This window comes from Pongo abelii, chromosome 17 (assembly GCF_028885655.2).
Source record: "Pongo abelii isolate AG06213 chromosome 17, NHGRI_mPonAbe1-v2.0_pri, whole genome shotgun sequence".
Classification (NCBI taxonomy): Eukaryota; Metazoa; Chordata; class Mammalia; order Primates; family Hominidae; genus Pongo; species Pongo abelii.
Window position 1 is genome coordinate 68,218,974 of NC_072002.2, and position 18,457 is coordinate 68,237,430.

The 18,457-nt window shown below is 36.0% G+C and overlaps 1 protein-coding gene across 5 annotated transcripts in view; it reads left to right on the forward strand.

The window, feature by feature from the left end:
* Window positions 1-18,457, forward strand: part of DCC (DCC netrin 1 receptor) — a 1,201,233-nt gene that overhangs the window by 1,082,620 nt on the left and 100,156 nt on the right. For all 5 annotated transcript variants that reach the window (XM_024235927.3, XM_054537946.2, XM_063716903.1 and 2 more), the window contains exons 20-21: window positions 3,285-3,479; window positions 8,994-9,026. In XM_024235927.3, coding sequence (XP_024091695.3) covers window positions 3,285-3,479; window positions 8,994-9,026 — 228 coding nt within the window. The remainder of the gene's footprint in view (window positions 1-3,284; window positions 3,480-8,993; window positions 9,027-18,457) is intronic.

Here is an 18,457-nt window from a genome sequence, read left to right on the forward strand (position 1 = left end):
GGGAATCAGTGCAGTTGACCTGGGATGGGGGGCAAAATTCTCCAATTTTCCAGTTTCATCATGCACTTAAAACAGCCCATGAAAATTTTTAACGATTTCATTAAATGTCTAAATGTAAAACTTATGTACTTACAGGTTAAAGGATTTCATTCAATAAGTGACTTTCGATACCTCTTATGTGAATATGATTTTATTAGATTTTCGGGGGGAATAAAAAAGTAATAAGATAAGACTCCTGAACTAAAGAAATGTTTTTATCCTTTTGAAGAGATAGGACATGCACATAATAGAATATACATATATACAAATATTATATGTATCTTTTATATTTAACTGGATATATATATCTCCAGTGATTTTTATTCTTGATATATATATATATATTCACTATTACTCTCTCTATATCTATATGTTCAGTAACTTTTACATAGATAAAAACATAGTGAAGGCAAATACTTCATATATATCTATAACATATATTTATTTTAGATATGTTACATAGTAATATATGGATATTTATAGAAATGTATACTCAGAAATGTGTATATGTACACACACACATATATATCTCCAGTAGCAGGGTCTTCTTTTCAATAGATGTGGAGATGTGGATCTTCATGTTCAAGATTGGAGACTGCTCTGGCTCAAAGAACATGAGGCAATTTTATTGATGTTTATCATGGGGGCTGAATTACAAAGGGATGGACACACATGAGACAGAAAACAACTCCCTTATCAAACGATATTCATAATCCCTTTTGAATTATAGAAGTCCAAGTTTAATATTTAACAGACAGAAAGGTCATACAACTTTTTAAGGTTTGTGGAATTCTTTATCTTGGTAAGGCTTTTAGCTTCGAAGCTCTCAACATCTCAAGATATTCATACCTTCATCATTGACATCACAACAAATGTCAAAAATGTACAGATCCCACATATCCATTATGTCCCTGACTTTGTTGATCATAGAAATCACCTGGGGTGCAGATTACTGAGGTTACCCTTGACCTATAGTATTAAAAGCCTATTGTTTTATAGCAATATTATCACAAATGTAGCAGGTTAAAACTGCACATATTTGTTATCTTATGGTTTTTGTGAGTCTGGAATCTGAGCACAGTTTAGCTTTGGGGTCTCTTACAAGGCTGCAAATTGAAATATTCACCTGGCTGAGGTCTCATCTTTGGTTTCACAGGGGAAATAGTTGCTTTTAAGCTTATGTAATTGTTGTCGTGGCTGTTGGCCAGAAATCACCCTCAGTTCCTGCCACAAAGTGTTCTCCATTGGGCAGATATCTTCATCAAAGGCAAAAGAAGAGAGTCGGGTATCTGCTAGCAAGGCAGATGTCATGATCTTATGTAACACAATTGTGAAATTGATATTCCATTGCATTTCCTGTCTTCTATCGGTTAGAAACAAGACTTAGGACCCATCTGCATACCGACAGAAAGGAATACACAAGGGCATGATATTACTAGAGGATGAGGATAATTGGTGGCCATCAAAGATTGTTCACCAAATGTATTAAATCAACATATCCTGTCTTGGGGTCTGCATTTTATGATCTGTACCTATCCTTTAGGTAACTATTGTGATTATGCAGATTTGGGAAATACCAAACCTAGGGGAAAGGTGAACGTCAATACAAAATAGATGTAAGTTTTCAGCATTGGTCAAAATTTAAGAGAAATGGGCTTCCAGATGTTGGAGATTGTAACATTGCTTAATCCTACATAATCAGAAGGACAAAATATCCAGTGATGCTTCCCCCAAGCCCAGGCATAATTCTATAAGGCACTATGGGATTATGTGTTGAGGGATACAAAATGGCACATGTGTTTTTACTTTATTGAAGTGTATTACCGTGTTTATGGAGAGGAGAGCTTGTGATTGAGGAAGGTTTCATAGGCCAGATATAGCTTAAAGTAGACCTTAATGGATGAGTAGGATTTGGATGGAGTGAAGAAAGGTGGAATGGTGTAGGAATAAGCGGGAAGGAAGAATAATCATGGTATGAACAGTCTTCCTGTAGCGAGGGTTTGTGCTGAGATGTACATAGTGTGCATGGCTATTTTCTGTGTCTGAGAACCCTCTGAGATAACCCTTAACCACTGCGAAGACCTGTGGGTGAAGGTCCCCAATCTAGCTGGGACAAGAGGGACTCAAAAGGGAAGAATAGGTAAATCAAAGGAAGACACTTGTTCTTAAGAAAACGACTTACAAAGAATGTATTTGATGCATAAATAGAATGAGGGACACTTATAGCCTAAGTTATATAGATAGCATTGAAGAATTGTGGCAGAAATGGAGATCAGCACGACATTTGTTTATCAATGACAACTATCATGAGTGCCTTTACGGTGTTATCTGACAATATAATATAAAAGTTGTTGATTAATGCTTTTAAATTAGAGCTAGGTCACAAATTGGTTAAGTATAATGTTAGAGTATAAATATGTGATAGGAATCCATGGATTTGTTCAGGTGCATATTAGACTATCATGACTGAGTACACACAACTAGCACCCAAGTAACATATCCCCTAACACAGAAAATCAATAATACTATATAAACATAGGTTATTAATATCTGAGATAATAACTAGATCATGTACAGTTATCCAGCAATACTTATCTATTTGACAAGCTAGACTGGACTGGTAGAAATAGTATACTGGTAAAGAATCCCATACATAGTCTGGTGGTAAAGAATATTTCCCAGACCTTTTACCAATCAGCTTGGGTCACCTGCAGCTTCACCGTCTGTGAAAGGAAAGCAACATCGCCCCTGGCAACCTCACTAAGTTGTTACAGTGATCAAATATGATCATTTATTTATATTACACTTTAAACATGCATAGCATTTTATACCTTCCAATACATTTTTATTATTTAATCACAAGCCAAAATAAATATTGTTTATTTTCATCATTGGACTACAGGGAAAGTTATACAGACTTATTATCTCTGTTTTACATTTTTCATCATGCTTTCGTATTAGAGCAAACTAATAAGCAGGATTTACAGGTAGCAGAAAGCACTCATTTTTAAATGTGGCAGATATTATTTCTAACAGCTTATTCTATTTTCTGATTCTGTACATTGCAGCAATTATTTATCTAATCCTTGCATTATGAAAAAAAGACATTACTTACAGAACTGCTGTAGTTTACAGATTGTGGACATATAATAATTATTGTAAATTACATTTGGGAAATGGGTGTTTGGAAGCAGAACTGCAGCATGTAGTACACCAAATTAAGTCACATTTGTCTATTTATGCAGCTTACATCTTATTTTATACCTTGGACAAGAACATCCCAATTGATGACTGGATTATGGAAACAATCAGTGGTGATAGGCTTACTCATCAAATCATGGATCTCAACCTTGATACTATGTATTACTTTCGAATTCAAGCACGAAATTCGAAAGGAGTGGGGCCACTCTCTGATCCCATCCTCTTCAGGACTCTGAAAGGTTTGAATAATTTCCTATTATGCTTTTCTTTTCCTGTGGGATTCTTATAAAATAGCTTTGCACTCTGTGTTAGAAATGGCCCTGCACCGTCTCTGTTGGCAACATGGCTGCCGTGGACATTCAAAATAAATTAAAATGTAGCTTTTTATGCTCAAAGCCAACATGTCAAAGAAAGATCTGCCATCAGCACATGGCAAACATATTTAACATGACTTTTTTCATTTACAGTCCTGCTAGAAGTTTGTATTGATGTCATGTATATTGGTTCTATTCAAAATATAATGAAACGCTTCAGCCATTTTATGTAAGGGGATAAAAATTAAAATGTATTGAATTATGTGAATAGCACACTATTGCCGACTTTAGGTATTTTCTTTCAGGTACTATTATCCCTTATATATTAAAGAAAATTTTGATATAACAAGACAGAAAGTTCCAAACCAAAAAAAAGTGTATTTATTGTAAAGAGCCAAGGTAGAAACTTAAAAAAAAATTGCAATATGATATCTAGAAGAAAAAATGTTCATACAGAAAAACACTAAAGCTGAATAGTAGTGATTACATCAAAACATTTTCATATAAGTACTTACTATTTTAGAGCACAGTATTATTTTTCTGGGGGACAAATGGTTTGAAGAGTCATTTAACAATTGAAAATAATATGAAACATTCAAATGATTACAATAATTTGAATGTTTAATTCATTTAACAATTGAATAATTTGTAATAAGTTTCACAGCTAATATTTAAAGTTGTATATTTAAGGCATGATATGTGTTGTTCTAAAGAAGGATAACCTAGCTCTTAAATCTGTGACCACATCATACCTCTATATCTGGCAGAAAACTTAATACATGATAGTAAAGTAAAAAATTAGAAACACACGGATGATTGGCTTCTTCACGCAGTTGTTTGACATACTAAAAGAAGAGTCTTAGAATAACTGTATAGCCTATTCCTCAAATCTTCTAGGAAAGGTACCCTAGTAAATAAGGGACTTTTGAATTCTGATGAGTGAGCTATTCAAAAGCTGTGTTTTGGTAGCAGCTAATCTGAAAATTTGCCAACAACACACAAGCAAGCATTCAGCCAAAGCTTGCATGACAGTTCTTAATGGCAGAGTAGAAGTTGGGAGGAAAGTGGGATAGAAAGGAGTTAATCTTTGTCATCTAAATTTTGAGGACTTCATGTCTAAATCAGGTTTCACTCCAAATGAGCAATCAAAAGGCAACTGGTTATTCATTTTGTGGCAGCATGAAATGTAACTAGATAGTGTTTTGCAAATGCTTCATTTTTATCTACAGATGAGTGCCAAATTAATTTCATACTCATAATGTTTGCCAACTGAGAGATCTGAGGAAAGGTTGAAGATGACTTAAGGCATACAAATGTGTTAAACAGCAGAGTGATGAGTTATCATAAGATTTGCAGGCCCACATTGATAGCCATCCTAGGAATTGTTTAATGAGCTCAGTATTTCATTTGGTACTGTTTACCCTAAGTGCCCTAAACACATCTAGAAAACTAAGAACAAGTTCAGGAATTTGTTCTATGACATAATAGTTCAAAGAGTTATTTCTAATACCCTGATTTGATGTTTAATATTGTCTACCCTAAATGTCACGCTCGATAATAGTCAATTCTATTTTAAACACATGTTGTTCATATGCTAAAATAAGTTTTTGATCATTTAAAATTACTCAGAAATATTGATATTGGTCACTTTTATTAATAATTTTGTACATGTATGCATCTTACAAGACACCTACAATGACAAATGTTCTAAGACAAATAAATTACTCATCATAAGAGATTTAAAGCTACAACATAAGCTTTTTAAAGATTTGGTGTAGAGCCAAATCTACACCCAAGATAAAATCATGCTATTGCTCTCTGATTCAAGATTTTCAGTTCCCAAAGCTGCAGCAGAGCATGCTCTGTTCATCAGAATGTAACTTTGTTTGCCCGAGACAAAGGCTTAGATGTCCTGAAGCTGAGAAAATTCCCAGTACTCTACTGGGTAATGGGCAAGTATTTCATAGTAATGCTTGTGCCAGGCAGGTGTCCACAAACGTCATTCCTTCATATTTAGCCTTTGCAAGGATTGCAGCATTTTCTTCTAGAGGCTAGCATTTGGTCTTTCTGGTATTAACAACCAGTCAGAGAAGTACAGGAAACTCAGTCAATAATCACTGTTTAATTAAAAGGACATTTGTAATTAGAAAGGGATTATCTTACTATAAACTTAGGTAGGTACACATATATGATGTATCTAATTCTTTCTTTGGAATGTTAATTAAAAGAATCTTGACCTTGATTACTTGACCACATAGGAACTTGCACATACCCACCTTCTTTCCACTAATCCTCCCCAGGGTCCCATTGGGATACCTACACACTGTCAAGACTATTGGAAGACTTATGTCTATCTCTGCCCTATCCTGTGGGTTTTTCCTGCTGACAAAGCATGCTTCTACATGCTGGCCTATCAGATAATAGAGAGGAAAGATGCTCCCAATGGAGTAGACCACAGAGGATTCTGGTGGAGGGAGAGAGTCACTTCCTGCACACAAAAGAGTGGTATTCAGAGTGAAAGCCCAATAGAGTACAGTAAATTCTCTGGGCATCCTTAGTCATCATTCTGAAATGTGCCTCTCCCCTATCCAAGAATATAGCACTGAAAGCTTTGGACCAGAATAGAAAAAAGTTCTAGTTGTCAAATTCTTTTATGACAAAAATATATGATTTTTCTTGACAAATGATAGAAACATATGATAGAAAAAAATCAAAGCACAAATGTAAGCCATTTTTGTCTCTAATAAAAGGTAGTTATGAGAATCCTTATGATCCCTGTTGGAAAATACTCTTCAGTAGATAACATTTTGAGACATTCAAAATTTCTCCAGTTCTATTCAGTGCAGCTTTGCTAGTAGAAAAATAAATTCAAAAGATAAAAATGAGAATGGGTTTGTCTATCATTCCATGTAGTTATTTATCCCTTGCTAAAAATATCTTAGACTGCAGACAATGCATGTATATGATTAAAGATAAAGGGCAGACAAAGAATGGAGATGAGATAAGGGTGGTATTCTCGTCTTTTTTGACATAATTCTAAAGAATTCTCACCTAAATGTGAGACGCTGATGAGGATAGTTTCTTAAGTGTGTCCCGATCTGGCTGCCAAACCTACATACTTCCTGGATTGGGTGGGCACTTATGACCTTGACATATCTTGTCAAGGATCAGGTCATTCTTGCTGGAGACCTGATGTAGCACTTCCAACAACATACTGCCTTTTCTCAACACCTGTGTTAGGATCTCAGTTCAAAATCCTATTCCTGTCCATAAGCTACATATAATGCAATTGCCTGTCAAAAGCACCTTTATCAATACTATAATAAAACACTATAATAAAATGTATTTGAGAAGCCATTAATTTTCAATGGGAAACAGAAGAGAAACTCTAGATAAAATTAAATTGTGGTGATTAAATAAATTAAATGGTTGGTAAACCTTTAAAAATGTTTTTTAAATCTTGACAAGGTAAAAGATTTCATAAAACTTACTTAAAGCTTTCAGAGAGCACCAAATTCTAACCACTAGCCCATCAGAGAGTGTCAAGATAAATAAATTCTGCAGCTCTACTATGCAGCATAGTTCCTATAAATAATATAACTGTATTATGTACTTAAAATTTAGTAAGGTGGTAGATCACATACTGTGTTTTTACCACAATAAATAATAATAATAATAAAATGGGTGGGAGGAAACTTTGGGAGTTTAGGGGCAAGTCTGTGGCTTTGAAGGTGGTGATGGTTTCATAAGCATATCCTTACTCTCAAACTCATTGAATTGCATACATTAAACATGGGCAGCTTTTTACTTTTCAATTATATCTCAATAACTTTTTAAAATAACGCTTATAGAATTGTAAAATTATAAACATTGGCCGGGCGTGGTGGCTCACACCTGTAATCCCAGCACTTTAGGGGGCCGAGGCTGGTGGATCACGAGGTCAGGAGATCGAGACCATCCTAACATGGTGAAACCACATCTCTACTAAAAATACAAAAAATTAGCCAGGAGTGGTGTCACATGCCTGTAGTGCCAGCTACTTGGGAGGCTGAGGCAGGAGAGTCACTTGAACCTGGGAGGCGGAGGTTGCAGTGAGCTGAGATTGCACCACTGCACTCCAGCGTGGGTGACAGAGCAAGACTCCATCTTAAATAAATAAATAATAAAAATCCTTGTATATGTAGCGTTTTCCAAAGAGTAATTCGCAATTCAAAATCTACTACTTATCAAGATATCTTTTCATAGAATATGTCTATATGTTATGTTTAAATGAAAGAAATTGTAATTGATTTCTGGTTTAGAAATCACTCTTAGGATGTAATAGACATAAGCCCTGTACATCTGAAAGGGGCTTTCGTGAACATAATCAATATTTGCATACTTCAATTCTAAACATTCTTATTAGGCAATGATTTGTGCTGCTTTATTTAGAAAAAGAAGGACCACCACCTGTAGGGCATTTAAGGTATTTTTCAAATGATGACTGATTTGCTATAATAGCGCCACATCTGATGAGAGACTATATTATCAGTTGCTGCCTGTTATATTTTCTCTATGTGAGTTTTACTGAGACATATACAGGAAGCAATCGGCAAGAGTTGTATCCTGTCTATCAAGTTTGAATGGAATTAAGTGAGTTAAATATACCCAAAAGACTCAAAGCTCAAAGATGGTCAAGTCTGGGTAAAAATAATTCTACTAATAATTGAGGGAAGGAAGCTTATGAAGATCTGCCTTGGTCAAAATGTCATGTAATTTTCAGAAATGTGATAATACTAGAGATTTACCTCTTATTTAGTTTCATCTGGTTAGCAGAAAAAAAATCATCTTTAAAACAAAATTTAGCAATTTAATTTTTATATTTTTAAATTTAAATTTCAAAAAGTCATTTTTGAGACTATTACTTGTAAGTCATCTGAAGTTGTCAACAACTCAGGAGCTATCTTCACAAGGGCTAAAGTTTATCAAGATATTTAGATTATATTGTATCATATTTATGGTTGCCAATTATTTTACCCCATCTATGTGAGAATTGGTGAAGTTGTTTAAAAAATAGTCACATACAAAAAAATAGCTTCCTGAACTATCTTAAATATATATGGGTGATAATTACTTGGTAATTGCATGCAGTTTTTTTTTTTTTACTGTTAATTCTAGTTTTAATTTATATAATTGTTCTCAGTTTATGTTTAGAGGGATATGAAAAGTAAGATAATTTTAGGATGAATTTGTACAGCAAAAACATTATTTTCAATTTTTTTTCTCTGAATACTTATTTAATAGAAATAAACATGTAAGTTTGGGTCCTTATCAATTTTATTTCAAGAGGGAACTAGCCTTGAAATAAAAACTTACTAAAAAGAACTGTTGGTTCGATATGTCAGCTTTCTTGCTAGGAACTGTCAAGGTCTAATAATATTATTTCTTTTTCCCCCACAGTGGAACACCCTGACAAAATGGCTAATGACCAAGGTATGGTGGCTCAATCTGTCATTTTGTGTTCCTTGAATCAATCCTGTCTGTTAGAAATGTCAGTCATTACTTTATATTCCTCTTTTCACCTGGACCATACACCTGATGGAGCAGACGCTGGCATGATGATTAATCTTGTTAATGAAGTTCTGCTTGGCTGAGGCTGCGGCTCTGATAAGGAAGGTGTAAATTTTCTTGAGAGGAAATTGTTTTGTCTCTATTCTGAAGGACCAATTAAAATGTCAAGCTTCTTTGTATGAAATAAATTTTTAGTCTCTGTCTGCACTTCTGAATAATTCACATTAAGTATAATTAAGCTCAGCATAATTTTCAAGCTGCTCTAGCACCCTTTCATGAGCTATGGATTAAAGTTCTGTAGCTCTACAGAGAAAAACCATAAATTATGTGTGATTTTCCTCTGCAATGAGCTTCTTTTAATATATAAAATCAAAGTTAGGTCAACTTTTTTAGGGCATTATCATTGTTCATTTTGAAGCCAGAAAGCTTTTATTCAGTGAATCAGATGCTCATTTGACTCACAGCACATTATTTTCTCCCTTTTCCTTATTTATTTACTAAAAGCTGATTTTGTATAGAGAAACAGGTAAAGTTCTACACAAAGGCAAAATGGAGATAAATAAGAGTTATCCATCAACTTATAAGTAGATATGAATTTACTATTACCGTGATTTGTAGACTGATTGATAAATTAGGATTCCATTATCTTTACACAAAGGACAATTAGTAGAAAGCTGAGGGAGAAAATGAATAGTTTATGGGTTTTATTTTTTTGAGGATATTATTTTCTTTCCAGAAGAGTTAAGAAATACTATAAACTGGTTGTAGTCAGTGCTGTCAGTATTTGTAGATTGAGAGCCTGCAGTTCATATAGTTTGTTTCCTTCCTGCTTTGGACACCTACTGTGGGCAGTACTTACTTGCAAACATCTTGTCTCGTAAGGCACCATGTCGTGAGATTAGGGGAATGCTTTCTTTCAACATGAATACTTTTTAACTTTTGACAAATACTAAGCCTCTGGATGCTGGCTCTCCCTGACAGCAGAATGCTTCCTGCATGAGTAGCATTTTCTTCAGTGGTCCTGTGTTTACATTCTTCTCTGGCGATGTATACTATGCAGCTGCTTAACAGAACATGGCTAGGGGTTTATGTGGAATAATTGAAATGGGACTGTGCACAGCAATGCCTACTCAGGGTTAAGGTTTTCATTAATCTAGCTGCTCCTGCTCACTTCCACTGAAAATATTTTCATACAATTAATATCTACTAAATGATATTTGTAAAAAATATTAATGATGAGTAATTATCACTTGGCATGTATTTACATAGGTAAACTAAATATTAGTCTTGGTCAAATCCAAATCTGGAATAGTTAATAGAAACAGCTTTGTTATTGCAGTTATAAAACAATTGAAACAACCTCTCATAACCTTCTTTACTTAAATTTGAAGCTTTCGTAGACAGATAACTCCTAAGTTTTGAAATTATATTTAAACATAATAGAGAAAAAGATTAAAATAACTGAACTAGTTGAAATGTCATTATTAGTTGCTTAGTTGACAACATGTCCAGGCTTCTCAGTAAATGGCTTTCCACTTCTCTCTGGATACTATTATATTGTTTTTTCTTTTGTTAATTGCTTTCAGTTTTTTAAGGTAACTGTTTTGCTTAACATTATTTTAAACCACCACACATATATTCTGTAAATTGATTATTTTATGAAAGGAAAATGAATAAATTATTTCCCAGTCCCTATGATCACACATCCTCCATGGATTTTACTTTGAGTCTCACATCTACAATAAATCAGGCTAGTTCTCAGGAACAAAAGGACCCTCTCAAGAATTACTGCCAGTGGCTGAGTCCATTAATATATTTAGTCAGTTGTTCTTTTTCTTCATCTAATATTACTCAGAAGGATTCTGTCACATATGTAACTTGGAGCCGTATTCAGTCACAGCTGGCATATAGCTAGTTGATCAAGTTGATAGGTTCTAAATTTTACATCAAACTCAATTCACTTATAAAATTGAGAGGGACTGAAGACATATAATTTAGTGGTTATAAATAATATCTTCAAATTCTTACGAAGAAAGCATATAAAATTTGCTGCACCCTCAAAGCACGTTTTATAAACAAAACCAGTCTTCTGAGTCGATGACCATATGCATGAGAAATAACCCAGATTAAAGATCCCTCTAAGATTGATGAAAATAATAGCAAAAGGCTGATCTTAATACTCCCATTCCCAGAACACAGCAAATTAGTTGAATATGTTTTACCATGCCCACTGTTAGACCTATTTGCCCCCTTCTCATAGAGAAATGATCCCACTATTACATTTATGACAGGAGCTGAGTTTCTGCTGAGAGAAAATTCCCTCTGAGAAAAAAATGTGGCACCTGGGGTCAGAATTAACCTTGCAAAGAAAGATGAATCCTAAATAAAGAAGCAAGAGGTTGAATTTGACTTATATGAGAGAAAGTGAGACCAGTTTTGATTGTCCTAAAGTATCTGTTCAGTTTCTTGTCACAATTATTATTATTTTAGAGATTGAAGATCTGCCATGAAGAACATAAATGTGAAAACAAAAGTCATTTGAAATGGTTTCGATTTGGAGAAAATATTTTCTTCTGAGCAATGGTATAGTAGTTGTTTGACAATGATAGGCAATTAACATAGAACTCCTGATTTCTTTATGTAATTGTAAATTGATGAAATCTAGCATTTTTTAAACTTTCTAATCTTGACCACCTCTATAATTCTCCTTTTTTGCATCACCCTGTCTCTTGCTCCATGTCCTAATTATTTCTGTAGAATCTTCCAGGCACAGGTGGCAAATAAGTTCGGAAGTAAAAGAAATTTTAGAGATAAACCAGAGTTTCATTTTTTGTAGGGTTGGGTATGGAAATTGCACAGGCTATGTGAAGTGGGTGCAGAGGTTAGATAGAAAAGCTATGCTTTAAAAAATTATTTTTAATTTTTGTGTGTACATAGTAGGTATATATATTTGTAGGGTACATGAGATGTTTTGATACAAGCATACAATGTGAAATAAGCACATCATGGAGAATGGGGTATCCATCCCTTGAAGCATTTATCTGTTGACTTACAAACAATTCCATTACACTGTTCATTTAAAAATGTACAATTAAGTTATTGACTATAGTTACCCTGTTGTGCTATCAAATAGTAGGTCTTACTCATTATTTCTAACTATATTTTTATACCCATTAATCATCTTCACCTCCCCTCTCCCCAGCCCGCCTACTACCATTCCCAGCCTCTGTTAACCATCCTTCTACTCTCTCCGTCTATGAATTCAGTAATTGTTTTGATTTTTGTTTTGACTTTTGATTTTTTCCTTTTTTTTTCTATATTCTGATTAAAACTCCTTCAATTTGTCTGTGCTGATGTGGGCCTATGTAGTGGTAAAATGAACCGCTATGCAGCTCTTGCCAGCAGTCACTGTTTTAAAAGCTTTACAGGAGTGACTCACTTAATTCTCATAACGATACTGTGAGAAAGGTATTGTCTCCATTTTAGCAAGGAAGAAACTGAAGCTCAGAGAGTTGTTATTTGTCTATTGAAACACAGCTAGTAAGTAGAAAGGCCATAAATCCAACCCCAGAAACCACATTCCAAAAGCCTTTTTTTTTAAATTATTTTATTTATTTTTTTTTTTTTAATTTTTTGAGACAGAGTCTCACTCTGTTACCCAGGCTGTAGTGCAATGGCACAATGTCGGCTCACTGCAACCTCTGCCTCCCGGGTTCAAGTGATTCTCCTGCCTCAGCCTCCTGAGTAACTGGGATTACAAGTGCGTGCCACCACACCCGGCTAATTTTTTTGTATTTTTAGTAGAGACAGGATTTCACCGTGTTGGCCAGGATGGTCTCGATCTCCTGACTTTGTGATCCGCCCGTCTTGGCCTCTTAGAGTGCTGGGATTCCAGGCGTGAGCCACCATGCCCCACCCAAAAGCCCTGATTTTAACCATCAACTGCATTACAACAGATACGTTACATATATATAGCCACACATTCATATTTGACATATAGCTATAAAGTTGCTTTAACTGAAGTTTTGTTTACTGTTATTTTTCCTATATAGATCTTCCTTTTCACATCTCTGAATATTCTAAAGAACAAGGCAAATAACTCTCAATCTGGGGTCATCTTGTTAGTGGGCTGGCCACAGCACTGATTACATGATCCTGACACTTCTTTATTTCAGGAAACGGGGATGGTGATAATTCACTGTCTAAGCCAGCTTGGGTTGTCAGTACAAAACGCTATATACTGGGTGGGTTAAACAACAGAAAGTTACCTTCTCAGAGCTCTGGAGGCTGGAAGTCCCAGATCAAGGTTCAGTGTGGTCAGTTTCTGGTGAGGGTCCTCTTCGTGGCTTGCAGATGACCTTCTCGCTGTGTCTTCCCGTGGTGGAGAGTGACCTCTCTGGTGTCTCCTCTTCAAAGGACACTAATCTTATTGGATTGGGGCCCTACCCTATGATTTCATTTAACCTTATGATTTAATTACTTCCATAAAGGCCCTATATTCAAATATAATCATATTGGGGGTTAGAGATTCAATATACACATTTTTGGGGAAGCAATTCAATCCATAGCATCCACATTTAAAAAGAAAGCTGTTATTTCACTCCACTAATTTTTTCCCAGTTTTTCAGGTAAAGAAGCATGCTGAAGGTAAACATTTTGCCCAGGATCATATAAATAGCTGTTGGCAGAGTTAGAACTCAAAACTTTTCTTTCTGGTTCCTAGAGTGTGAAGTCTTTCTACTGTAAATGGTTACTATATTTATTTTAAACATTTGATTTCCATTCTTCTAAAATCAGCTCAAACCTTTTAGAGTGTCTCACAGAAGCATTTTAGAAAATCCCTTTGTTTTGGGTTTGCAATGGAGGTTAGCTGTAACTCTGAAACATGACTGCTTCGTAAAAGTGATTATTAGATCAAACTTTTAAGGTATTTTTTTGCATCATTATGTCCCATTTAATGCCCAAATATTGTTCTCCACTTTGAGATGTCTTTGTATGAAAATCGATATTCTTAGCATCAGCAGAAATGTTTACTCTTTCATGTGTGTTTCTATGTCTGCTCATTGTAACAATAGGTGCTATGGCGACGATACAGTACCTTAAAGTGGGCAGGAGTCTCATGAAGTGATTTTCACCATTGCTGAGATGAATTACAAAGAAAATGCTCACTTTGAGCACTCTCAAGTGTATTTAATTCTCCATGACCTGGCAAAGGGGTGATCTGAAACACTAGGCCTAGAGAAGAGGCCTATGTATGTAGGGCAGTTTACAGATCCAGATAAAGAAAGCCTGCTGTAAACTGCCCGCCCAACAAGGAGGAAGAATTACTCTCCTGTGAATTGTGGTAACAGCTGATAATGCTCTAGCTTTTCATTTGGAAGTCACTCAGTGTGTGCTATAGGAGCACTGGAATGGAATTAGATACCTTCAGTTCTAGCACAGTCCTGCCACTGGGACCTCTTTTGTAATGTTGGGCAGGTGACTTAATATCTCTCAACATCCTCATCTGTAAAATGATAAGTTCAGACTAAATTATCTTTTGGTTTCTTTCAAGATTTAAGATTCTGAAGTTTTAAGATTGGTATTAGAATAAAAACTCAGGCATAACATCTTTGCATAGCGAAGCATCTCACATTTATGGCTTTTCCACTACGTGTCAATTACTCTTCTATGCACTGTGCACATGCAATCCTATTTGATTCTTATAGCACCCTTGCAGATGTAGAAAAAGAGACAGAGAGCTTAAAACTTGCCCAAACACTCACAGTATGTAAGTGGTGTGAAAGTTGATTATACAAAATGGAGTCACTCATGTCATACCCAACTAAAACGGAGTCAGGAGGTTATAAGGAAAAGCACTCAGATCACATACATTTATTCCAGGAACTGTCTTGTGAGACTAAACCCAAAACTTCAAGGACCTGGTCATGATTCTAAGATTCCACATCTTAACACCTGCTGACACTCAGCAGCTCCTGGAAGACACTACCAGCACCAATTATCAAAACAACTTGCATAACCTTCCTCCATTCCGCAATAAAACTCCGCCTTTCCCTTTTTTCTCTAGACTCACCTGGGGCTACCTTGGTTTGGGTGTCCTGAATTGCAATTCATATTCTCAAATATCTTCTTGGCTCAGGGATTCATCTCTATATATATTTATTTTAGGTTGACAGTGATTAGGCCCAGATATATACCCAGGCTACCTAACTGGAAAATCTCTGCTCTTGACGCTGTGTAATTTCTGGAAATGCAGACTCGTGATCTGTCATCAAGAAAGTTATACCTAAATGGCATCACCATAAGTTCACCTAGTTTAAAGGACTTTGTCTTTCCTTAATAGGGTATTCAGGCCAAGTACTTAACACTGCACCTGCCATTTTACACCTCAGGAGTTTTAATCTCATGAATAAACAGAATGTTAATTGTTTCAAATTTCAGGGAAATAGGGTTTTTGAGGCAGTCTAGTCAAGCTTGGAATTTAGTTAATGTAATCCAGACTTTACAGGGTTTGGATTACAGCAGCCAGGCTGCCATTTGAAAAATGGAAACCTTTAGTGCCTTCTGATGGGAGCTGTTTAATTGAAAATTAAAACCTCTTCTTACCCTATTATTGTGCATAGTTTCAACACAGTTTATTATTCGGCTGCTTGCTACACCCACTTGAAAAAGCTATTCTCACCTGGGTTTTTCACAGGTCCAAAATTTTGCAATTCTGTAAATTAGGACTGTGGTGAAATAGTAGTAGCAGAAAATGAATAATGTGCTTTCAACGGAGTGTTAAGGTGCTTATCATGTTCCCAGCAAGCAGTCAAGTAGCTGCCTATGTCAACTTCTCAGCAGTTTTCATGTTTTAATAGGTAACTTTGAAGGAACAAAAACGTACTCAGTACTCACAGGAATTGATGTGATTCATGGAATAATTTTAACCTTCTCACACCTGTAAGGTAGACATTTTTGTTTATGCACTTCAAATAAAATTCCATAAACAGGCTGTTCTTGTAAGAGCCACTGTATTCTGGATGCCATTTCCTTGTATAGACATTGGCCAAGTACACGGTCTTCCTAGCTTTATTTTCTGCCCACTTCAATCATCCCTAGACTCTGCCACCTCAATTTTCTTTCCAAAACACAGATGGGTCACTGTTGCTTTGGGGATGAGGTCAGTTCTTTGACATCAAGACCTTGGCTGTCTGACTGTAACATCTCTTTCCTGGTCTCATGGCCAATAGATCCCTCCACATATGCCACAGTCACAAATCACCCTGGAAAAAGTGGATTTTTCACAACTGCATGCAGTAATGTGTACCATTTTCTCAGCCTTAGCTATGCTTTCTCTCTTTCTCAACTAAGCAAAGTCTTCTTTAAGACTCTCTTCTCAATTTCACTTTTTTCAAGAATCCTTTCTTACCTTTCTGGTCTTTTATTCACCTGTATTTTCATAACACCCATCTTATTTTTATTGTGTTTTCCATTTCTTCTTATACTTTGCTATTTATATTCTTAGCTTCTTGACCAGATTTTAAGTTCCCAAGGACAGAGAACTGGCTAGATTCTTTACATTGTCATCCCCACCTCCCTAATTTAGAATTTATCCTATTTTAGTTGTCTGATAAGTGTTTGTTTAATAGAATCGTAACACAAATGTTTGGGGAAGCAGCTACAGAGTAATCTGGAAAGATAAGTTTTACCATTGAATGAAAAGTGTAGATTGGACAGCTCAAAGTAATAGTGCACATGGCTGTGGATATTGGAGATTTACTGATCTTGGGGGAGATGAGAAGTTACGCATATATTTCCAACAGGAAAAAGTATATTCAATAATCACCTACTAAAATAAAAGCTAAATAGAAAAACAAGTTCTCTGTAATTCAGCTGATAGTAGTTACATTTGTAGATGGCTACGACCTCCTGCACTCTTTTTGTGACCTCCAGTCTTGCTGTCCTTCCTTGTTAGCAGAAAATTTATAGATTTGGATTTCACCAGCTGCTTGGAATTCTGAGTACAGAAAGGAGAAAATCAAAACTAATGGAAGCTGATAAGTTTGTTAAAATTGTGGCTATGAAGTATGAAAAGAACTAGACTCACTTTTGATAACTTGTGGATAACTATGTATCCAGTACTGTGCTGGCCCTGGAAACATTAGAAGGAAATGGTCCTGGCAAAGCATTAGAAGGAAGTATGGTTCTATGGGTCCATTTTCAAGAAGCTTTCAATATAGTTAGGAGGAGGATATTAACACTTCCAGTCCAGTATGAAAGATACAAAATGCCAAATCAGATGGTACTGTCTACATGTGTATGTTACGGGATTTCAGATAAATCATTGTGGGCTGGATTAGAAAAGACTTCTTAAAACCTAAGACTGGGCTTTAAAAATATGAGTAGAATTTGACTCAATGCAAACTATTACCGGGGGAAAGAGTAGCTGATCCCTTATGTAGAGAAATTCTAGGATGGAAAAGTTAGGAAGCCAAGACGCTGGGAAAATAGTGAGGACCTCAGGATGGGCTCCAGGAACATTTAGGATATAATTTGCTCAGGCACAAACATATCTCATGCCTACCTTTGCAGAGTAGTACACTATGGCAGAGACCTATGTTGGTGAAGAGGCTTTTGCTATTTCTCTGTGCTCTAATGTAGTAGTTCTGGGGCTTTCCTATTTTTCAACATGTCAACTAGTTATTGTCTACACTGGCCAGTGGAGACCTGCCTGCTCCCTTGTATCCCGAGCCCTGGAAACCCATCCACTCTTGGTTGCTGATATTGATCATTTCCTGCTTGGAGGGGTGTGACTATGGGATAGGGAAAGAAAAGGATGATGGGATGGGAGTAGGAATGGGGCCTCAGTAGCAGTCATCTTCAAAGAATTTTCTTGGCCTTTTTTTGTTTGTTTGTTTTTTTGCCACTTCTGTTATACCTTTTCTGAAGTGGCACCTTCACTTTTTCCAGTACTCTGCATGGTTACAAAGAAACTATTTTTCGTTCTCTGCCACAGCCTTGTTTTGTTCTGTATGTTCCATTGAGAATAGAGCCACCATCTCAAGTCACACATACCTAAACTCCCACTCTTACACCCCAAGATCAACTCTTTGAAACGCTCTAATTTCTGTCCACAATTTTCCCCATTTCTCCTCTTTTTTTTTTTTTTTTGAGACGGAGTCTCACTCTCTCACCCAGGCTGGAGTGCAGTGGCATGATCTTGGCTCACTGCAACCTCCGCCTCCTGGGTTCAAGTGATTCTCCTGCCCCAGCCTCCCACGTAGATGGGATTACAGGCCCCTGCCCCACTATGCCCGGCTAAATTTTGTATTTTTAGTAGAGGTGGGATTTCACCATGTTGGCCAGGTTGG